Source organism: Hyla sarda, chromosome 7 (assembly GCF_029499605.1).
Source record: "Hyla sarda isolate aHylSar1 chromosome 7, aHylSar1.hap1, whole genome shotgun sequence".
In the NCBI taxonomy this organism is placed as follows: Eukaryota; Metazoa; Chordata; class Amphibia; order Anura; family Hylidae; genus Hyla; species Hyla sarda.
In genome coordinates, this window is record NC_079195.1 from 125893545 (window position 1) to 125917565 (window position 24021).

At 42.9% G+C, this 24021-nt stretch overlaps 1 protein-coding gene across 4 annotated transcripts in view; it reads right to left on the reverse strand.

Moving 5' to 3' along the window:
• The window catches only part of AIFM2 (apoptosis inducing factor mitochondria associated 2), a 152887-nt gene that overhangs the window by 5464 nt on the left and 123402 nt on the right, over positions 1–24021 (reverse strand). For all 4 annotated transcript variants that reach the window (XM_056530698.1, XM_056530697.1, XM_056530696.1 and 1 more), the window contains exons 5-6: positions 5575–5667; positions 3997–4105 (exon numbers count right to left, since the gene is read on the reverse strand). In XM_056530698.1, the coding sequence (XP_056386673.1) occupies positions 3997–4105; positions 5575–5667 (202 nt within the window). The remainder of the gene's footprint in view (positions 1–3996; positions 4106–5574; positions 5668–24021) is intronic.

The following is a 24021-nucleotide window of genomic DNA, read 5'->3' on the forward strand; positions in this document are numbered from 1 at the left end:
AGTATGAGCCGGCTCGTCCTTAGACAGCAACCCATTAATAGCATTTTTATTAGCAAAATAATGCAGGGGGGAAAAAAAAAACAGTGAAGGAGGTCTAAAGTAGTTTTTAAATCATTAAAAATTCTTGGCCTTTCGTGGGTATACCATCAGTTCTTGATCAATGGGTGTCTGACTACAGCTATGGTCCCTTCAAAAGGGTAAAAGTTTAATTTTTGCTCTAGATATCACTTTAATGGGAAATGGAGCTCCTGTTGCTGCTCCGTCCGCTCCCCCACTGCTCATCGTCCTGGACCTGCCTGCTTAGCCAGTGAGCAGCAAGAATTAACAAGCAAACTGGGGATTGGAAGGAGCAGCAACAGGAGATGTGAGGGACAGGAGTAAGAATTACTTTTTTTTCCTTTCCCTTTTTGACCCCAGGCCCAGCAATATAAAACTGCACAAAAAAATAAAAGGGAACACTTAACACAATGTAACTCCAAGTCAATGACACTGTCCACTCAGGAAGCAACACTGATTGACAATCAATTTCACATGCTGTTGTGCAAATGGAACAGACAACAGGTTGAAATTATTGGCAATTAGCAAGACAACCCCAATAAAGGAGTGTTTCTGCAGGTGGTGACCACAGACCACTTCTCAGTTCCTATGCTTCCTGGCACCAGCAGTTCCTGCAAGAGGAAGACACTGATGCTATGGACTGGCCCGCCCGTTCCCCAGACCTGAATCTGATTGAGCACATCTGGGACATCATGTCTCGCTCCATCCACCAACGCCACGTTGCAGCACAGTCTGTCCAGGAGTTGACGGATGCCTTAGTCCAGGTCTGGGAGAACATCCCTCAGGTTAAGTTTCTACTTGTTTTTTTTGTGTGCGTTTTTCCCCTCAAATAACGCCAGAACGGCCTCCATGTCGTTTTTTCATTGAAAAAACGCTGCGGCCTCATGCTAGCTGTAAATCAATGAGAAATCGCAAAATAATTTTTCCACTTTGCGTTTTTCAGTTTGGAGTTTTTTTTATTTATCCTTTTGGCGTTTTTCACTCTTTTTTTGGGCGTTTTTCAGCTCCTTGGCGGTTTTGCGAAGTCGCAGCATGTTGAGCCTATGGCGTTTTTTCCCTGAAATTGCAGCGTTTTTCTCTCATAGAAGTCTATGGGAGTAAAAAATCACCAAGAAAAACAACATGTGGACTCCAAAAAAGGTGATGGAATTACCTTTTTTTTAAATAAAATTTCGTAGAGTACCATTAAAATAAAGTAAAATAAAAAAGATACAGTAGTGATGGAAAAAACTTATCTAATGAAATCATCTTTTTTATAACAACATTTTTATTAATTTTTAAACAGGAATTAATGTGTGGGCAGGGCACTAAAAATGTAGCCGACATTTTTTAGGTAGTACTTCTACTCCCAGCATGGAACACACTGTTGCGATCTTCCTGTATAATGTATAGATGCGGCCGGCCGCTCTTCTATGGTCCCCTGCACTGCTGTATATATACACATATTCATATTTCTCGCAGAGAGCTGTGATTGGCCAGATGGTTCCAGGCAATCACAACTCTCTGTGGGAAATATGAATAGGTGTATGTATATACATGGCAGTGCAGGGGACCATAGAAGAGCATCTACACATTATACAGGAGGATTACAACGGCTGTCAGGAGTGACATCCACTGTGATCTTTCCTTAACTTCAGGTACTACTGCTCCCAACTTGGAGCACACTCTGCTCAATGCTGGGAACTGTAGTATCTGCATTAATAGACAGATCGCAACAGGTGTCAGAAGTTACATTCGCTGTGATCTGTCTATTAATGCAGGTACTACAGCTCCAAGCATGGGGCAGAGAGTGCTCCATGTTGGGAGCAGTAGTACCTGTAGTTAAGGACAGATCACAGCGGATGTCACTCCTGACACAGGATGCGATCGTCCTATCTATTGAAGAGATGTGGAGCGGCTTTCTCCTGCGCTCCATATCTCTGCACTATACTCCGGCCGGCAAGTGATGTGAATAGAACATCACTCGTTCATATTTCCCTCTGCAACCATCTGGCCAATCCCCACTCTGGGCAGAAAATATGAACTCTATTCACATCACTGACCGGCCCGGAGTATAGTGCAGAGATGCGAGCGCTGTATAGAGCCACTCCGCATCTCTGCTATATTATGGACGATGGCATCAGGTGTCAAGAGTGACACCTGGAGCAATATGTCTATTAGTACAGGTACTACTACTCCCATCATGGAACAGTCTGTTCCATGCTGGTAGTAGTAGTACTACCTAAAAAAAAAAAAAATATATATATATAAAAAGTGAAACACACACTTTATTTGGCTATAAAAAAATATAAATTTCATTAAATAAATTTTTTTCTATCACTACTGAATATTTTTTTTTTTTTTTTGGTACCCAACAAATTTTGATAACATTTCAAAAAAGGGGCCAAAAATGCAATTTACAGACAAAAAAATGCTAGAAAAAAAATCCAAGAAAAACACCACCAAACCGGAAAATGCTGTGGCATTTTTTCTGGTGTTTTTTTCTTGCGATTTTTTGGGCCACAAAAAAGCAACAAAAAAAGTAGAAACTTGCCACCTCATCAGGAGCATGCCCAGGCATTGTAGGGAGGTAATGCGGGCATGTAGAGGCCACACACACTACTGAGCCTCATTTTCTCTTGTTTTAAGGACATTATATCAAAGTTGGATCAGCCTGTAGTGTGGTTTTCCACTTTGATTTTGAGTCTCCATATCCAGACCTCCTCGGGTTGATACATTTGATTTCCATTGATAATTTTTGTGTGATTTTGTTGTCAGCACATTCAACTATGTAAAGACAAAAGTATTTCATGCGATTAGCTCATTCATTCAAATCTAGGAGGTGTTATCTTAGTGTTCCCTTAATTTTTTTGAGCAGTGTATGGAAAAAAAAATACCCCTTTAATTCTGCTCTCTAAATATAAAAGTTTCCAAGTTGTTTGATAACCGGAATATGCCTTTGGCGCAAAAGGCCATACAATTGCTGCATGTTGCTGGCTATATGATAGAGGTTATCAATATGGAACACCCCTCTCTGACATTACATCCTTCTTTGCAGCAATTGAATGCAGCTTCATCACATAGACATAACCAGGAGCTACACAGCAACTTTGGTCGCCCGACAGAGAGTTACATCTTAGTTGTGCAACCAAAATAAAGTCATACGACAGCAAGTTGCACAAATTATTACAGTTAAGATTTGGCTGGAAAAAAACAGCCAAATTGCACAGAAGTCGCATGCGCCATGCAATGAGACTACTGGTATCAAAGTTGCATATGGCTTGGGAACAAAAATCCATTAAGGAATTTATGTGCCGGTCACATCTTAGTCACACTATGTTGCATGTCATGCGTCGCATGCAACATTATTCACTAAGGCTAAGTTTCCACTTGTTTTTTTTTTTTTCTGGCAGTTTTTGGAAAACTACCACTGCAGTTTTTGAGCCAAAGTCAGAAGTGGATCCATAAGGGAGGAGAAGTGTAAGTCCTTTCTTTATATGTCCTATTCCTTTTGATTACACTTCTGGCTTTGGCTCAAAAACTGCAGTGGCAGATATCCAAAAACTGCCAGAAAAAAAAAAAAAACAAGTGGAAACTTAGCCTAACACACAAGTGTATTACAGCCACTTTTTTGTATCCGTAGTAAACATTTAAGACCGAAATGGACTACTGTCAGTCCTGGTGATCAGACCCATGTCAGGCTAGGATTGCGTAATACAGAGTAAAACCAGCCTAAGGGTACATTCCCACACGGCGTATTTGCTGCGTATTTGCTGCTGCGTATTTTATTTTCTCTGTTGAAGTCAATGGGTAGGAAAATACGCAGCACCAAATACGCAGCAAAATACGCCGTGTGGGAACGTACCCTAAAGAGCTAATATGAACATCACATTAGCTTTAAACTGCACCATTCTAACACACCAACAGGAGAAGATATAGATTGTAAAATTCTTGACTTACCTAAAACTAGCCTAACTCCTTTTTGTAAAAGGATTTCCTTTATAGTTTGCCTTACACGTGGAAGCAGCTCCACATCTGCTAAAGCAACTCTTGAGTGTATCAATGTCACCTGTGCAGAGAAAGTAAAAGAGGCTGGTGAAGAAACCATACTGAACCAGTAGTCGTAAATCACATGTTACATGCAGCGGCTCATCTTCCCAACTGACCTAGCCACAGCTTCTCTGGCACCTTAGATTCCACCCACCAAATAGGCCACACTTATCCATAGTCATGGCAGCGTGAGCTGTATATCTGGAGGAACCCCTTGGAAACAAAAAAGCAAACCATACTCTGCAGCACAGAGCTACATGGTTTATGACTTTTAAACTGCAGCATGATCTAAACCTCTTGTTCACACAGTTTGTTTGCCCTGTTGCTTCACTGGTGAAGAACAGATATGTAAAACCAGCTGTACACAGCTATATCCACTATAACATTAAAGGGGTACTCCGCTGCCCTGCTTCGGAAACTCCGCTCCCAAGCGTCCGGAAGTTTATTGTTCCGAACGCTGCGTGCGGGCTTCCGTGTTCAAGGCCTCCCCTCGTGAGGTCACGCCCACCCCCTCAACAAAAGTCTATGGGAAGGGGGCGCGACGGCAGTCGCGCCCCCTTCCCATAGACTCTTGTTGAGGGGCGGGCGTGATGTCACGAGGGGGCGGGCGTGACGACACGAGGGGCGGCCTTGAACACGGAAGCCTGCACGCAGCGTTCGGAACAATAAACTTCCGGACGCTGGGGAGTGGAGCTTCCGAAGCAGAGCAGCGGAGTACCCCTTTAAAATCACCTGCTTAATATTATTATAGCCCCCCTCATGGTCTCAAAGTTGCTCTGACCAATTGAGGCAAGGACTCCACAAGACCTCGGAAGGTAACCTGTGGTATCTAGCATCGTAGTGTCAGTAGCTGATCTTTTTTCTTATTATTAACCCCTTCATGACCCATCTAATTATTTTTTCTGGCCCATGTTTTTTTTCCCTCCTTACCTTCTAAGACTCATAACTTTTTTATTTTTCGACTGACAAAGTTGTATTAGGGCTTATTTTCTGTGTGGCCAGTTGTACTTTCCACTGATTACACTTTTTTTTTAAATCATACATACAATGTATTACAAAGGCAGAAACAAAAATTATATGTAGGGCAAAATTAAAAAAAATATGGAATTGCACAATTTTGTAGGGCAATTATTTTTTCGGAGTACAAAATACGGTAAATCTGAGTCAGTACAATTCCAATGATACCAAACTTGAATAATATTTTTTTCGTTTTATGGTAAAAAAAAAAAAAAATGTAAACCTTGAAAAATAAAAATAAAACTTTGTTACCTAATTACTTATATATTTTTCCACCTACAGAGGTGTTTTAGAGCTTTCATTTTTAATGGTACCACTTGTGTAGTTATAGCTTTTTGATCACTTTTTATTACATTTTATTTGGGATGTAATGTAACCAAAAATCCCCATCATAGCAACCCTTTTAATATCTGTAAGTTAAACTGAAATATTAAAAAGGTTACTGCAATATTACAGTATAAAATGTTCTACCTCTTTGTCAGGATAGTCAGTTTTCAGCTCTGCAGCCATCTCAACGCCAGCTGAACCTCCACCAACAACAACAACATGTTTAGCATTTTGAACCTGGATGGAAAAAATAAATTAGAGTAGGATTTATATATGTTCTTATAATTGTATTGTAAATCTGCAGTCATCTTTTATTTAGCGGTAGTCACGTGTGGTAAATTGGTCACATTAATCTTAATAGTGCTTGCAGAAATACACGTGCGTGCTGTAGAAAAAAAAAACCATTTATATACAGTTGTGGATAAATATTAAGAGACCATTGAAAAAAATCTCAGTTTTTCTGGTTTTGCTATTCATAGGTATGTGTTTGAGTAAAGTTAAGTTTTATTCTATTGACAACATTACTGTAAGGAACTGAAGGGTTAATTTGCACTGAGCTTTTGTTTGGTCTTGTTGCTATGGTTACGCCTGTCTGCTGAGACTGGTCAGCTGACCATGATGTGAGCACCTGGTCTGGACCTATTTAAGCTGGCAGTGTACTCCCAATCTTTGCCTGCTAAAGAGCTCAGTTTATCTCCTAGCTAGCGTTATACTGTATCTGTTATATCTGGTATTTTGACCCTTTGGCTCCACTCTCTGGCTCTTCTTCTGGTATTAGCATTTTTGTACTTTGACAACTCCTGGTTTTCACAAGGATAGTGGACTTTGGCTTATTATGTGTGTTTGTTAGTTTTGCTTCTATTGCTTCTGTCACCTAGGGAGAGTATATAAGTAGGCAAGGATAGGGGAGTGGGCGGGAATAGTGTGCATTCCTTCCCTGCCCAGACGTGACATTTTAGCAGGCCCATATACCTGCATTGCCTTGTTCCTGTATTATGGAAGCAATGTCTGCTTTGATGGAGCAAATGCAGAGCTTGACTCAGCTTGTCCATGATTTAGCTGAAAGACTTCAGCAATATGAGTCTTTTCAGTCAGCATTAGTCCAGACCTTGACTCAGAGGTTGCAAGATCGGGTGCAGTTTGTTTAGAGCTTGCTAGCAAGTATTCAGGAGCTGGAGTCCGCCTAAACTTGAGTGTTATCTGTTCCTGCTTCAGCTCCTGTGGAGCCACAAGCTAGTCTCCCTGACCGATTTTCTGGGAACCGCAAGATGTTCATAACCCTTTGTGAGAGCTGCAAACTGTACTTCAGGTTAAGGTCTTACACATCTGGTACTGAGGCCCAGAGAGTGGGTATTATTATTAAGTCTCTTTTGCAAGGGGGTCCCCAGGAATGGATATTTTCCCTTGGTTCCCATGCTCCGGAGTTGTCCACAGTGGATGCCTTATTTAGATTGGGTCTTTTGTACGCTGAACCGGACCGCCACTGCGTACATTAAAGCAAGGTCGCAGACCATTAGAGGAGTACTGTGCAGATTTTTAAAAGTGGTGCGTGCCTCCAACTGAAATACTCCAGCCTTGATTTGTCAGTTCAGACTAGGGATATCTGACACCTTAAAGGACATGCTTGTTACGTATCCCTGACACCCATGACCAAGCCATGACTTTAGCTGTGCATTTGGATAGACTTTTGCGAGAACACAAACGGGAGTGTTCTTCATCCTCTGTCTCTACTGTTCTGCTTGATTCCTCTCCTGTCCCTAAATCTGTTCCTGAGGATAAATCTATGCAGATAGGGTCCATTCTTATCCCGGAAGAATGCAGGAGGGTTAGTCAACTCTATGGTCTGTGCTTTTACTGTGGAGAGGACACTCCTTTCATTGCCTCCAGTGGTGTGATTTGGGAGGAGGATACAGATGAAGACATTGATGGTCCATCTGTATCCAAGTCAAGACCTTTATACGCAGGTGCTTAAGGGTCCAATGGCCCCTCTTAAAAGGGGGGTACTGTAAGAAACCGAAGGGTTGATTTGCACTGAGAGCTTTTGTTTGGTCTTGTTGCTATGGTTATGCCTGTCTGCTGAGACTGATCAGCTGGCCTTGATGTGAGCACCTGGTCTGGACCTATTTAAGCTGGCAATCTACTCCCAGTCTTTGCCTGCTAAAGAGCTCAGTTTGTATTTCTAGCTAGCTTTATACAGTATCTGATATATCTGGCATTCTGACCCTTTGGCTCCGCTCTCTGACTCTTCTTCTGGTATTAGCTTTTTAGTAGTTTGACAACTCCTGTTTTTTATGCGGATAGTGGACTTATTGTGTGTTTGTTAGTTTTGCTTCTGTTAGTCTGTTTTCTCCATACTGTACTTTGACATGTGTCTGTATTATTGTATTGTTTTATTTTGACAGTTTACTCCCCTCACTTGTCTAGGGAGGAACTGTTACCGTGGTTACCCGTCTAGGGCGGGTACTTAAGTAGGCAGGGATAGGGGAGTGGGCAAGAATAATGTGCACTCCTTCCCTGCCCAGACGTGACAATTACTTTAAAGAAATACTATTGTCATTTAGAGTATTTGTAGAAAATAACAACAACAAAAGATGCATTGTTTTCAGACCTCAAATAATGCAAAGAAAACAAATTCACATTAAAGGGGTAGTCCAGTGGTGAAAAACGTATCCCCTATCCTAAGGATAGGGGATAAGTTTGAGATCGCGGGGGGTCCGACCGCTGGGGCCCCCTGCGATCTCTCTGTACGGGGCCCCGGCTCTCCGCCGAGATAGCGGGTGTCGACCCCCGCACAAGGCGGCGGCCGACACGCCCCCTCAATACATCTCTATGGCAGAGCCGGAGATTGCCGAAGGCAGCGCTTCGGCTCTGCCATAGAGTTGTATTGAGGGGGCGTGTCGGCCGCCGCCTCGTGCGGAGGTCGACACGCCCCCTTCCAGCGGGCTGTCGGGGCTCCGTACAGGAGATCGCGGGGGGCCCCAGGGGTCGGACCCCCCGCGATCTGCAACTTATCCCCTATCCTTAGGATAGGGGATAAGTTGCTCACCACTGAATCACCACTGGACTACTCCTTTAACTTTTAAACAAATACTAATGTTTAATATAGGACAGGTTCAAAATCAATATTTGCTGGAACCTTTTGGAATGCCACTGCTGCCACAAAAATTCTAGTAGACCAGCTTTGTTTAACCACCTGTACGCCCGTGGGAATTTTGGTGCCCGGTGGGGACTGGAAAATAAGGGGGATCAGGGTTGTTGAAGAAACCCACGATCCCCCTGAAGTGACAGGATGGAGGTGGCAGGGGTGCAGATCGGGGGCGGGGGGGGGTTAACACTCGGTTCTCGCGCTCTGCCCACCCACTGTAGTCCGGACAGAGCAGGGGAACAGACTGAACGACGCCAAATAACGGAACTTAACTGAAGGTTTCCCAACCAGTGTGCCTCCAGCTGTTGCAAAAGTACAACTCCCAGCATGCAGAGTCTGTCAGTGCATGTTGGGAGTTGTAGTTTTGCAACAGCTGGAGGTTTGCCCCCCATTGAGAATGTACAGGGTACATTCACACGGGCGGGTTTACAGTGAGTTTCCTGCTTCAAGTTTGAGTTGCGGCTAATTTTCTGCTGCAGCTCAAACTCCTAGACGGCAACTCACCATAACCCCCGTGTGAATATACCCTAAAAACACTAACACATAATAAAGGGTACAACACTACATATACACCCCCTTACACTCTCCCTCTCAATAAAAATTAAAAACTTATCGTACAGCAGTGTTTCCAAAACGGAGCAGTGTTTGCAAAACAACAACTCTTTGCATTTCCGGACAGCCACTGACTGTCCAGGCATGCTGGTAGTTTAGCAACAGCTGGAGTCACCCTGTTTGGGAATCATTGGCGTAGAATACCCCTATGTCCACCCGTATACAATCCCTAATTCTTTACACTAACATGCTGGTGTTGCCCCATACTTATTTTCACAAGAGGTAAAAGGACAAAAAGACCCCCAAAATTTGTAACGCAATTTCTCTCTAGTACAGAAATACCCCATATGTGGGCGTAACATGCTCTGCGGGAGCACAACAAGGCTCAGGAGTGAGAGGGCACTACGTACATTTGAGGACTAAATTGGTGATTTGCACAGGGATGGCTGATTTTATAGTGGTTCTGAGAAACGCAAAAAAATGGGGTCATTTGTAGGGTATTTCTAATATGAAGGCCCCTCAAATTCACTTCAAAACTGAACTGGTCCCTGAAAAATTGGAAAATTGCTCCTGAACTTTAACCCCTTAAGGACCAAGGACGTACCAGTACGTCCTTGGTCCTGCTCTCCTGATATAACGCGGGGTTACACGGTAACCCCACATCATATCACGGCGGGCCCGGCGTCATAGTGAAGCCGGGACCCGCCTCTAATAGTGCGCAGCGCTGATCGCGGCTAAAACCGAAAGCGAAAGTTGCCGGTTAACTTAGCGAAATCGCGGCATCCCAAACAGCTTACAGGACAGCGGGAGGGCCCCTACCTGCCTCCTCGCTGTCCGATCGCCGAATGACTGCTCAGTGCCTGAGATCCAGGCATGAGCAGTCAAGCGGCAGAATCATTGATCACTGGTTTCTTATGAGAAACCAGTGATCAATGATAAAGATCAGTGTGTGCAGTGTTATAGGTCCCTATGGGAGCTATAACACTGCAAAAAAAAAGTGAAAAAAAAAGTGAATAAAGATCATTTAACTCCTCCCCTATTAAAAGTTTGAATCACCCCCCTTTTCCCATAAAAAAAAAAAGTGTAAATAAAAATAAACATATATGGTATCACCGCGTGCGGAAATGTTCGAATTATAAAAATATATCATTAATTAAACAGCTCGGTCAATGGCGTGCGCGCAAAAAAATTCCAAAGTCCAAAATAGTGCATTTTTGGTCACTTTTAACATTTAAAGATCAATAAGTCCTATCAATGCAAAAATGGTACCGTTAAAAACTTCAGATCATGGCGCAAAAAAATGAGCCATCATACCGCCCCATAAACGCAAAAATAAAAAAGTTATAGGGGTCAGAAGAAGACAATTTTAAACGTATTAATTTTCCTGTATGTAGTTAGGATTTTTTCCAGAAGTACGACAAAATCAAACCTATATAAGTAGGGTATCATTTTAATTGTATGGACCTACAGAATAAAGATTAGGTTTCATTTTTACCGAAAAATGTACTATGTAGAAACGGAAGCCCCCAAAAGTGACAAAACAGCGGTTTTTTTTTCAATTTTGTCGCACAATGATTTTTTTTTTTTCGTTTCACCGTAGATTTTTGGGCAAAATGACTGACGTCATTACAAAGTAGAATTGGTGGCGCAAAAAATAAGCCATCATATGGATTTTTAGGTGCAAAATTAAAAGAGTTATGATTTTTAAAGGCAAGGAGCAAAAAACGAAAATGCAAAAACGGAAAAACCCCCCGGTCCTTAAGGGGTTAAAGCCTTCTGATTCCTAAAGTAAAAACATGTCAACTTTATGATGAAAATATACATACCTATTGTATATGTGAATCAATCAATAATTTATTTGGAATATCCAATTTCAAATTTTTCACCAAGAAATGATGCAAGTATTGACAAAATTTCACCACTAACATAAAGTAGAATATGTCACGAAAAAAAATCTCTGAATCAGAATGAAAAGTAAAAGCATCTCAGAGTTATTAATGCTTACTCTGACAGTGACAGTGGTCAGATGTGCAAAAAAATTTCCGGGTCCTTAAAGGGGTACTCCGGAGAAAATCTTTTTTTTCTTTTAAATCAACTGGTGGCAGAAAGTTAAACATGTTTGTAAATTACTTCTATTAAAAAATCTTAATCCTTCCAGTACTTATTAGCTGCTGAATGCTACAGAGGAAATTCCTTTCTTTTTGGAACACTGATGACATCACGAGCACAGTGCTCTCTGCTGACATCTCTGTCCATTTTAACAACCATGCATAGCAGATGTATGCTAAGGGCAGCATGGTGGCTCAGTGGTTAGCACTGGTGCCTTGCAGTGCTGGGGACTTGGGTTCAAATCCCACTAAGGACAACAATAAATAAAGCGTTATTATTTTTATAATAACGTCAGCAGAGAGAACTGTGCTCGTGATGTCATCAGAGAGCATTCCAAAAAGAAAATAATTTCCTCTGTAGTATTCAGCAGCTAATAAGTACAGGAAAGATTAAGATTTTTTAATGGAAGTAATTTACAAATATGTTTAACTTTCTGCCACCAGTTGATTTAAAAGAAAAAAGGTTTTCACCGGAGTACCCCTTTAAGGTGAAAATGGGCTGTGTCCTTTAACCCCTTAAGGACCCAGCCATTTTACACCTTAGGACCCGGCCATTTTTTGAACATCTGACCACTGTCACTTTAAACATTAATAACTCTGGAATGCTTTTAGATATCATTCTGATTGTTTTTTCGTGACATATTCTACTTTAACATAGTGATAAAATTTTGTGGTAACTTGCATCCTTTCTTGGTGAAAAATCCCAAAATTTGATGAAAAATTTGAAAATTTAGCATTTTTCTAACTTTGAAGCTCTCTGCTTGTAAGGAAAATGGATATTCCAAATATTTATTTTATTTTATTCACATATACAATATGTCTACTTTATGTCTGCATCATAAAAGTGACGTGTTTTTACTTTTGGAAGACACCAGAGGGCTTCAAAGTTCAGCAGCAATTTTCCAATTTTTCACAAAATTTTCAAACTCACTATTTTTCAGGGACCAGTTCAGGTTTGAAGTGGATTTGAAGGGTCTTCATATTAGAAATACCCCACAAATGACCCCATTATAAAAACCGCACCCCCCGAAAGTATTCAAAGTGACATTCAGTAAGCGTTTTAACCCTTTAGGTGTTTCACAGGAATAGCAGCAAAGTGAAGGAGAAAATTCACAATCTTCATTTTTTACACTTGCATTTTCTTGTAGACCCAATTTTTGAATTTTTACAAGGGTTAAAAGGAGAAAATGTATACTTGAATTTGTAGCCCAATTTCTCTTGAGTAAGCACATACCTCATATGTCCATGAAAAGTGTTCAGCGGGCGCAGTAGAGGGCTCAGAAGCGAAGGAGCGACAAGGGGATTTTGGAGAGTACTTTTTTCAGAAATGGTTTTTGGGGGGCATGTTGCATTTAGGAAGCCCCTATGGTGCCAGAACAGCAAAAAAAAAACACATGCCATACCATTTTTGAAACTTGACCCTTTGAGGAACATAACAAGAAATAAAGTGAGCCTTAATACCCCACAGGTGTTTCACGACTTTTGCATATGTAAAAAAATAAAAATAAATTTTCACTAAAATGTGTGTTTCCCCCCAAATTTCACATTTTTGCAAGGGTTAATAGCAGAAAATACCCCCCAAAATTTGTAACCCCATCTCTTCTGAGTATGGAGGTACCCCATAAGTTGGCATGAAGTGCATTACGGGCGAACTACAATGCTCAGAAGAGAAGGAGTCATATTTGGCTTTTTGAGAGCAAATTTTGCTCGGGGGCATGTCGCATTTAGGAAGCCCCTATGGTGCCAGGACAGCAAAATAACCCCCCATGGCATACCATTTTGGAAACTAGACCCCTTGAGGAATGTAACAAGGGGTACAGTGAGCATTTACCCCCCACTGGTGTCTGTCAGATCTTTGGGACAGTGGGCTGTACAAAATTTTTTATTTGCACAGCCCATTGTTCCAAAGATCCGTCAGACACCTGTGGGGTGTAAATTCTCACTGCACCCCTCATTACATTCCGTGAGGGGTGTAGTTTCCGAAATGGGGTCACATGTGTTTTTTTTTTCTTTTTTGCGTTTGTCAAAACCGCTGTAACAATCAGCCACCCCTGTGCAAATCACCTCAAATGTACATGGCGCACTCTCCCTTCTGAGCCTTGTTGTGCGCCCCCAGAGCACTTTGCGCCCACATATGTGGTATCTCCGTAGTCGGGAGAAATTGCATTACAAATTTTGGGGGGCTTTTTTCCCCTTTACCTCTTGTCAAAATGAAAAGTATAGGGCAACACCAGCATGTTAGTGTAAAAAATTTTTTTTTTTTTACACCAACATGCTGGTGTAGACCCCAACTTCCCCTTTTCATAAGGGGTGAAAGGAGAAAAAGCCCCCCAAAATTTGTTAGGCAATTTCTCCCGAGTACGGCGATACCCCATATGTGGCCCTAAACTGTTTCCTTGAAATACGACAGGGCTCCGAAGTGAGAGCGCCATGCGCATTTGAGGCCTGAATTAGGTATTTGCATAGGGGTGGATATAGGGGTATTCTACGCCAGTGATTCCCAAACAGGGTGCCTCCAGCTGTTGCAAAACTCCCAGCATGCTTGGACAGTCAACGGCTGTCCGGCAATACTGGGAGTTGTTGTTTTGCAACAGCTGGAGGTTCCATTTTGGAAACAGTGACGTACCAGACGTTTTTCATTTTTATTGGGGAGGGGAGGGGGGCTGTGTAGGGGTATGTGTATATGTAGTGTTTTTTACTTTTTATTTTATTTTGTGTTAGTGTAGTGTAGTGTTTTTAGGGGACAGTCACGCGGGCGGGGGGTTACAGCGAGTTTCCCGCTACGAGTTTGAGCTGCCGCGCAAAATTTGCTGCATCGCAAACTTGCAGCCTGATACTCACTGTAAGCCCCCTGTCCATGTGAAAGTACCCTGTACATTCACAGGGTGGGGGGGACCTCCAGCTGGTGCAAAACTACAACTCCCAGCATGCACAGTCTATCAGTGCATGCTGGCTGTTATAGTTTTGCAACAGCTGGAGGCACACAGGTTGGGAAACACTGAGTTAGGAAACAGACAATGTTTCCCAACCAGTGTACCTCCAGTTGTTGCAAAACCACAACTCCCAGCATGCCCAGGCAGCCGAAGGGCATATTGGGAGTAGTGGTTACGTAACAGCTGGAGGAGAACAGTTTGGGGACCACTGTGTAGTGGTGTCCAAGCTGCAGCCCTCCAGATGTTGCAAAACTACAACTCCCAGTATGCCAAAACTGTCCAGGCATGCTGGGAGTTGTAGTTCTGCAACATCTGAAGGGCCAGATGTTACAGAACTACAACTCCCAGCATGCCTGGACAGTAAGGGCATGCTGAGGATGTGTAGTTTTGCAACATCTGGAAGGGCACAGTGGTCTCCAAACTGTGGACCTCCAGATGTTGCAAAACTGCAACTCCCAGCATGCCCAGACGCCAAGGGCTGTCTGGGCATGCTAGGAGTTGTAGTTTACAGGGTCCCATTACAGCAATGCATGTCGCTTTACGGCGACGTGCATTGCTGTAAAGGGCCCGACCGCGGCTGAAGATCTACTCACCTGTCGCCGCCGCCGCCATCTTCATCGTCTGGATCCGGGTCTTCAGGGACGAGGTAAGTACCGGGGCCGGTCCCCAGCACTCCCCCGTCCCCCGCTGCGTCCTCCGGTCTTCCTCCCGTCCTGTCCGGACTTTCAGGGGCCGGGCAGGACGGGAGGAAGTAACCGCCCCCCCTCCTGCGATTGGTCGGTTAGTTAACCGACAGATCGCAGGGTATAGGAGGAGGTGGCCGGTTTGCCACCTCGCTCCTATACGTTAGCATGGTCCTGGCTGTCTGTGACAGCCGGGGATCATGCGAAATTACCGGGCGGTCGGGTCCCAGGGACCCGATCAGCCCGGTATCGCCGCAGATCGCAAGGGCGATTTCCCTTGCGATTTGCGGCGATCGCCGACATGGGGGGCCTACATGGCCCCCCTCGGCGTTTGCCCTGGATGCCTGCTGAAGGATTTCAGCAGGCATCCGCTTCCGATCTCTGCCTGGGGCGCGGCAGAGACCGGAGAAACACCAGGACGTACTAGTACGTCCTGGGTCCTTAAAGCCCAGGGTGCCAGGACGTTCTAGTACGTCCTGGGTCCTTAAGGGGTTAAAGGAGTACTCCGGAGCTAACCTTTTATGGGGGAATTGGAGCATGAGGCAAAGTTATATAACATTCTAATATACTCACGTTTTCCATATGGTCTTCTTCCCGGTCTTCTCCTCGCTTTTCTCTCCGGCTGGAAACTGGGTCTTTTGATGACGCTCGACCTGTATTTCTTCTTTATCCGCCACCATCTTTGCCCGGTGACTCATCACTCCCATGAGTCCTATCGCTGCCTACATTCGCCCTACGCTATTTGCGTAGTGCTGCGGCATTCTTGTGACACCGCTAGTGCAGTGTTTCCCAACCAGGGCGCCTCCAGCTGTTGTGAAACTACAACTCCGGGCATGCTGGGAGTTGTAGTTTTGCAACAGCTGGAGGCGCCCTGGTTGGGAAACACTGTGCTAGTGGGCACATGGATCAGTTGTCTAGTGGGCACATGGATGGGTGGATCAGTGGGTTAGTGGGCACATTGATCAATGGGTTAGTGGGCACATGGAGAGGGCTGATGAGCTGGGAGGGGGATAATGGGAGGAGATAATCACAAGGGAAGGAGCTGTGGGCGTCACTTTATAATAATTTCCTGGGGGGGGGGGGGGAGGAAGAGGAGGGGGAGAGAGCAGCAGCTAACAGGAAGCTGGCGCAGGGAGTCATGGGAAATGTAGTTTTTAAGACATGGCTGCTTACTGCTACAGGTGGCAATTACAAGAGAATGGCTGGGCCAAATTTGACAAATGAGGTATCGTTGGAAAGGTCTTTAAAAGAGCTATCAGATGAGGTAAACCTTTTTTTTTTTTTTTTTTAAATACCAGCGCTCCGGAGCACTCCTTTAACCCCTTAAGGACTTAGGACGTATGAGTACATCCTAAGTCCGGTCCCTGTCTATAACGCGGGGTCCCGGCGGGACCCCGCATCATAGCGGGATGGTCCCGGCACCTATTCACAGCCGGGACCGCGGCTATTGGTGCGCGGCCGTGATCGTTCAGCCACACGCTATTAACCCTTCCGATGCGGCGCTCAAAGCCGAGCGCCACATCGAAAGTGAAAGTAAATGCTTCTCGGCTGCTCAGTCGGGCTGATCGGGGTCATCGCGATAAAATCGCAATGCCCCGATCAGCTAACCGGAGAGAAGAAGGTCCCTACCTTCTTCCTTAGGTGTCCGGGCTCCGATTGATTGCTCCATGCCTGAGTTACAGGCTGGAGCAATCAACCGCCGATTACACAGCTTGTTGCCATGCAACGGCAAGGCAACAATCTGTGTATGCAATAGCGCATTTTTGATCACTTTTTATACCACAAAAAAGTGAATAAAAAGTGATCAAAAAGTCTGATCAGAACAAAAATTGCACAGCTAAAAACTTCAGATCATGGCGCAATAAATGAGCCCTCATAGCACCCTGAACACAGAAAAATAAAAAAGTTATAGGACTCAGAAAATGACAATTTTAAACGTATAAATTTTCCTGCATGTATTTATGATTTTTTTCTGAAGTAATACAAAATCAAATCTATACAAGTAGGGTATCATTTTAACTGTATGGACCTACAGAAGATAAGGTGTAATTTTTACCAAAAAATTTACTGCGTAGAAACGGAAGCCCCCAAAATTTACAAAATGCCCTTTTTTCTTCAAGTTTGTAGCACAATGAATTTTTTTTCCGTTTCGGTGTGGATTTTTCGGTAAAATGACTAATGTCACTTTAAAGTAGAATTGGTGGCGCAAAAAATAAGCCATAATACAGATTTTTAGGTGCAAAATTGAAAGGGTTATGATTTTTTAAAGGCAAGGAGGAAAAATGCAAAAACGTGAAATCGCTCAGTCCTTAAGGGGTTAAAGGATTGTATCCATCCATCTTCTTTATCAAATTCCAGAGATCTGAAGATTGCTCTGGAGGTTAGGTTGGCCACGACAGAGTCTTGATCTGATAGTCCTCCATCCAGACCTTGATTGACCTAGCTGTGTGGCATGGAGCACTGTCCATTTGGAACAAAAAAAAAAACATTGAGGAACACTGTCAAAGCAGAAGGAAACATGTTCTTTTAGGGTAACCTTGTACATGGCATGATTCAGACATCCTTCAAAAAGATAAATCCTCCTGATGCCCAGCTGAAGCATTCTAAGATCATCATGATCCTCACTGAATGGTCAGACGGAGAGCTGCAGAGGTCTACAAGCCATAGAGTCTCTCACGCACTGTGAAATATGGTGGAGATCTGGAGATGCTTTAGGCTGGAGTTTGTCTTTGTGAAGGACGCATCAAATCAAGCAAAGTACAAGGCTATCTAGGAAGAACATCTTTCTTCTGCTCTGACAATGTTTCCTCAACTCTGAGAATAGTTTTTTTTCCAGCAGGACAATTTCCCATGCCACACAGGTCAATGTGTAGATGGAGGACCAACAGATGAAGACTCTCTCATGGCCAGCCCAGTCTCCAGACCTGAACTCCATTGAAAACCTCTGGCATTTTATCAGGAGGGAGATGGAGTCAAGCCACTTGCATTTTTATACCAGGAGTGCTATAAGGTAACTATGTGACAGACTGGTGTTTAGCATGTCAAGACGCATGAAAGTGGTGATAAAAAAAAAAAAAGTGGTGATAAAAAAATAAAAAAAAAATCAGGGTTATTCCATTAATATTGACTTGAACTCATCCGATGTTAAACCATAGTATTTTAATGTTGAAAAGGTAATATATATTTTTTTTTCTTTTCATTGTTTAAGGTCTGAATACAATAAAAAAAAAAAGTGTTATTTTGACCAATTGTTATTTTCTACAAATACACAAAATGACAATTTTTATTTGGAGTTTGGAAGTAATATCAGTAGGTTATAGACTGCACTAAAACTGTTCATTTTACTCAAGCACATGCCTATGAATAGTAAAACTGATCATATTTTCCTCTGCTGTATATGGAACACCTTTACAAATGGAACAAATCATTCTCAAAGTTCTGTTATATTTTTTGTGTGTGCAATGGATCCCCAGGCGAGCTTCGCTTTCAGCTGTGTGTGTATGTGTGTCCTTAACCTGTTAAGGACCAATGACATTACGTTACGTCATGAGTCCGCTCCCGATCTATAACGCGGGGCCACGGCGTGGCCCCGCATCATAGCGGGTCGGGCCCGGCGGTGCTGCACGCTATTAACCCTTTAGACGCTGCGTTCAAAGTTGAACGCCGCATCTAAAGTGAAAGTGAAAGCATGCCGGTTAGCTCAGGGAGCTGTTCGGGATAGCCGCGGCGAAATCGCGGCATCCCAAACAGCTAACAAAACAGGGATAAGTTTTTCAGCACTGGATATTTCCTTTAACCCCTTAAGGACCCATGACGTACCGGTACATCATGAGTCCGCTCCCGATCTATATCGCGCGGCCACAATGGCCGGGACCCGTGGCTAAAAGGGCTGCATTGATCGTGGTGCCGCGCACTATTAACCCTTTAGACGCGGAGTTCAAAGTTGAATGCCGCGTCTAAAGTGAAAGCATGCCGGTTAGCTCAGGGAGCTGTTCGGGATAGCCGCGGAGAAATCGCGGCATCCCGAACAGCTTACAGGACAGCGGGAGGGCCCCTACCTGCCTCCTCGCTGTCCGATCGCCGAATGACTGCTCAGTGCCTGAGATCCAGGTATGAGCAGTCAAGCAGCAGAATCATCAATCACTGGTTTCCTATGAGAAACCAGTGATCAATGTAAAAGATCAGTTTGTGCAGTGTTATAGGTCCCTATGGAAGCTAAAACACAGCAAAAAAAGTGAAAAAAAAAAGTGAATAAAGATCATTTAACCCCTCCCCTAATAAAAGTTTGAATCACCCCCCTTTTCCCATAATAAAAAGTGTAAATAAAAATAAACATATATGGTATCACCGAGTGCAGAAATGTCCGAATTATAAAAATATATTGTTAATTAAACCGCACGGTCAATGGCGTACGCGCAAAAAAATTCCAAAGTCCAAAATAGTGCATTTTTGGTCACTTTTTATATCATGAAAAAATGATCAATAAGTCCTATCAATGCAAAAATGGTACCACTAAAAACTTCAGATCACGGCGCAAAAAATTAGCCCTCATACCACCCCATACGCGGAAAAATAAAAAAGTTATAGGGGTCAGAAGATGACAATTTTAAACGTATTAATTTTCCTGCATGTAGTTATGATTTTTTCCAGAAGTACAACAAAATCAAACTTATATAAGTAGGGTATAATTTTAATCATATGGACCTACAGAATTTTTACCGAAAAATGTACTGCGTAGAAACGGAAGCCCCCAAAAGTAAAAATTTTGTCTCACAATGATTTTTTTTTCATTTCGCCATAGATTTTTGGGCAAAATGACTGATGTCATTACAAAGTAGAATTGGTGGCACAAAAAATAAGCCATCATATGGATTTTTAGGTGCAAAATTGAAAGAGTTACGATTTTTTAAAGGTAAGGAGGAAAAAACGAAAATGCAAAAACGGAAAAAACCCCGGTCCTTAAGGGGTTAAAGGAGTAGTCCAGTGCTGAAAAACGTATCCCCTATCCAAAGGGTCTGACCACTGGGGCCCCCAGCGATCTCCTGTACGGGGCTCTGGCTTGCTGGCCAGATAGCTGGTGTCTACCACCGCATGAAGCGGCATCCGACAAGCCCACTAAATACAGCGCTATGGCAGAGCCGGAGATTGCCAAAGGCAGCGCTCCAGTTTTGCCATAGAGTTGTATTGAGGGGGCATGTCGGCCGTTGCTTTGTGCGGTGGTCAACACGCCCCCTTCGCGAGGGCTGCCTGGGCCCCCTACAGGAGATCGGAGGGCCCCAGCAGTCAAAGCCCCCCCCTGCGATCTGAAACTTATCCCCTATGCTTAGGAGAGGGGATAAGTTTTTCAGCACTGGATATTTCCTTTAACCCCTTAAGGACCCATGACGTACCGGTGCGTCAATGAGTCCGCTCCCGATCTATAACGCGGGGCCACATCGGGTCGGGCCCGGCCTCTAACAACGGCCGGGACCCGTGGCTAAAAGGGTTGCATTGATCGTGGTGCCGCGCACTATTAACCCTTTAGACGCAGAGTTCAAAGTTGAATGCCGCATCTAAAGTGAAAGCATGCCGGTTAGCTCAGGGAGCTGTTTGGGATAGCCGCGGAGAAATCGCGGCATCCCGAACAGCTTACAGGACAGCTGGAGGGTCCCTACCTGCCTCCTCTCTGTCCGATCGCCGAATGACTGCTCAGTGCCTGAGATCCAGGCATGAGCAGTCAAGCGGCAGAATCATCGATCACTGGTTTCCTATGAGAAACCAGTGATCAATGTAATAGATCAGTGTGTGCAGTGTTATAGGTCCCTATGGGAGCTAAAACACTGCAAAAAAAAAAAAAAGTGAATTTTTTTTTTATAAAGATCATTTAACCCCTATTTGAAGTTTGAATCACCCCCCCCTTTCCCATAAAAAAAACAGTGTAAATAAAAAAAAACATATGGTATCGCCGCATGCGTAAATGTCCGAATTAATAAAAAAATATATTGTTAATTAAACCGCACGGTCAATGGCGTACGCGCAAAAAAATTCCAAAGTCCAAAATAGTGCATTTTTGGTCACTTTTTATATCATGAAAAATTATCAATAAGTCCTATCAATGCAAAAATGATACCTCTAAAAACTTCAGATCACGGCGCAAAAAATGAGCCCTCACACCACCCCATACGCGGAACAATAAAGTTATAGGGGTCAGAAGATGACAATTTTAAAACGTATTAATTTTCCGGCATGAAGTTATGATTTTTTCCAGAAGTCCGACAAAATCAAACCTATATAAGTAGGATATCATTTTAATCGTATGGACCTACAGAAGATAAGGTGTCACTTTTACCGAAAAATGTACTACGTAGAAACGGAAGCCTCCAAAAGTTACAAAAACAGCGTTTTTTTAAATTTTGTCTCCCAATGATTTTTTTTTCCGTTTTACCGTAGATTTTTGGGCAAAATGACTGACGTCATTACAAAGTAGAATTGGTGGCACAAAAAATAAGCCATCATATGGATTTTTAGGTGCAAAATTGAAAGAGTTATGATTTTTTAAAGGCAAGGAGGAAAAACGAAAATGTAAAAACTGAAAAACCCTCGGTCCTTAAGGGGTTAAGAAGCATACACAGTAAGGAAGTACAATAGAAGAGAGAGCCAACAGCTCTGTGTTTCATCACTTCAGAGCTGGGGAAAGGACTTTCACTTATGGATGCACGAAGTGTGATATCATTGTATTGAGTATCATTGAGTCATAGGAGTGGGGAAAAGAGTGGATTTTTTTTAATTTTTATTCCCCTAATAATGTGGGGGCACAAGGTGGGAGGAATAACTACTATTAGTGGAACAAGGGGGCCTTGATTCACTATGGGGGAGATTTATCAAAACTTATGCAGAGGAAAAGTGGGGCAGTTGCCCATAAAAACCAATCAGATTCAAGATTTTATTTTTCAGAGGTCTTTTTGAAAGTTAAAGAAGCGATCTGATTGGTTACTATGGGCAACTGCTCCACTTTTCCTCTGCACAGGCTTTGATAAATCTCCCCCTATCTGTATAATTATTAGAAAAGTGAATATCTTAACTATAACGTTGTTATGCATATTTTCCAACTTCAAGATGTATAAACTTGAATGCTTATTGGATTTAAGTATATCAGGTGATGTGTATTTAAGTAACAAGGAAGGTCACACCCTATATAAGGAGATGAGCATCCCATATTAAGGTGTGCATAATAATTATATAGCTTCCTTTTGTCAGGCAAAATGGACAAAAAAAGATTTGACCCTGAAAGTCAAAGTTAAAAGGGTACTCTGGTGAAAAACATGGTGGCAGAAAGTTAAACAGATTTATAAATTACTTCTATTTGGAAATTGTAACCCTTCCAGAACTTATCAACTGCTGTATGCTTCAGAGGAAGTTCTTTTCTTTTTGAATTTATTTTTTGTCTGACCACAGTGCTCTATGCTGACACCTCTGTCCATGTCAGGAACTGTCCAGAGCAGGAGAGGTTTGCTATGGGGATTTGCTCCTACTCTGGACAGTTCCTGACATGGACAGTGGTGTCAGCAGAGAGCACTGTGGTAAGACAAAAGAAATTCAAAAAGAAAATAAACTTTCTCTGGAGCATACAGCACCTGATAAGTACTGGAAGTATTAAGATTTTTTTTTGTAATTTACAAATCTGTTTTAACTTTCTGGCATCAGCTGATTTAAAAAAAATAAAAAATAAAAAATATTCACCAGAGTACCCCTTTAAAAAACTAAAGTCTTTCAGAAGAATCCTGCACTTAACTGAACAATCAAATAGTCAATAGGGTTGCAAGAAATTTGTAGAGAAAAATAAGATGCAAATTAACTGGCAAAGATTTGAGAATAATAAAATGTAAAGCAACAAGGAATCCATTACCCTCTAGTACTATAATCCTCCAGAACTACAACCTACCTGGAGTTACTGGAAGTACAAGGTATTTAGGGGGAGATGTATCAATGTTGTTATTGGTAGACGTTTTTTGTAGATCATTTTGGTTGGTCTAAATTTGGAGCAATTTCTCCAAATTTATCAAACTTGTGCAAGCCCCATGATAAATTTCGTGCAATGGTCTAAATCTCCACAAAGTTCTATTTGTAGACCTGTTCTACACCTCACAGGAATAGTGGTGTATCCTGGACGCTGGGCTTTTGTTCTATTGTTTTTCAGGATTCCTCTGAGGTTTTTTTTGTCCACCAGCAAAAACGCCTGAAAAACGGTCCCAGCTTTTCCTGCATTTTGGTAATTTTTCTTGGGGGAGATTTATCAAAAACTGTACAGAGGAAGAGTAGTGCAGTTGCCCATGGCAACCAATCAGATTGCTTCTTTACAAAAATGAAAGGAGCAATCTGATAGGTTGCTATGGGCAACTGCACCGCTCTTCCTCTACATAGGTTTTGATTAATCTCCCCCCTTGTGTTTTTTCTTGCATTTTTGCTGGTGTGCGGAAACAAACATTTTTGTACCTTGTGTGCATTTTTTTCACTGCAGGTACTACTCCATGGGTCGGATGCAGAGCGCCCGCCCCACGGAGTGTAAGGAGGTAAGGAGTGATGTGTAGCATATACATATACAGGGTGCAGAGCATCACTACTTACCTCCGCCCGCTGTATAGTATACAGGGGGCATAGTGTATCCATGTATACTATACAGGAGCCCAGCAAGGAAAGAGTTAACCCACATTGCAGTTCTGAGTTAAATCTTTGTGCGCTCACCTTTATATACAGCCATCTATAGATGACTGTATATACAGGATACAGTAAGCAGACAAGAACAATTGGAGGCTCCCTGTTACACACTGCAGTATGGGCGCACTCCCCAGGTGAGATCGCAAATGATGTCCTAACCTTTTTTTTTTCTCATTTCAGATACGTGAATGGGGAGGACTACATCAGATTCAGTGTATTGCGATGATGACCAGCTTTTTTTTAATGTCAATAAAAGGTTTAATGAGGGCTGTGTGGGGATTTTTTTTTTTTTTTTTAAATACATTTTTTTTTCAATGCCGGGCTTAGCGTTAGCCACAAAAACAGCTAGCGCTAACCCCCAATTATTACCGCGTTACCCACCGCCACAGGGTTGCCAGGAAGAGCCAGTATCAACAGGCCTGGATTGTCAAAAATAGCGCTCCTGGCTGGGGTTATTTAGGTTGGGGAGAGCCAGT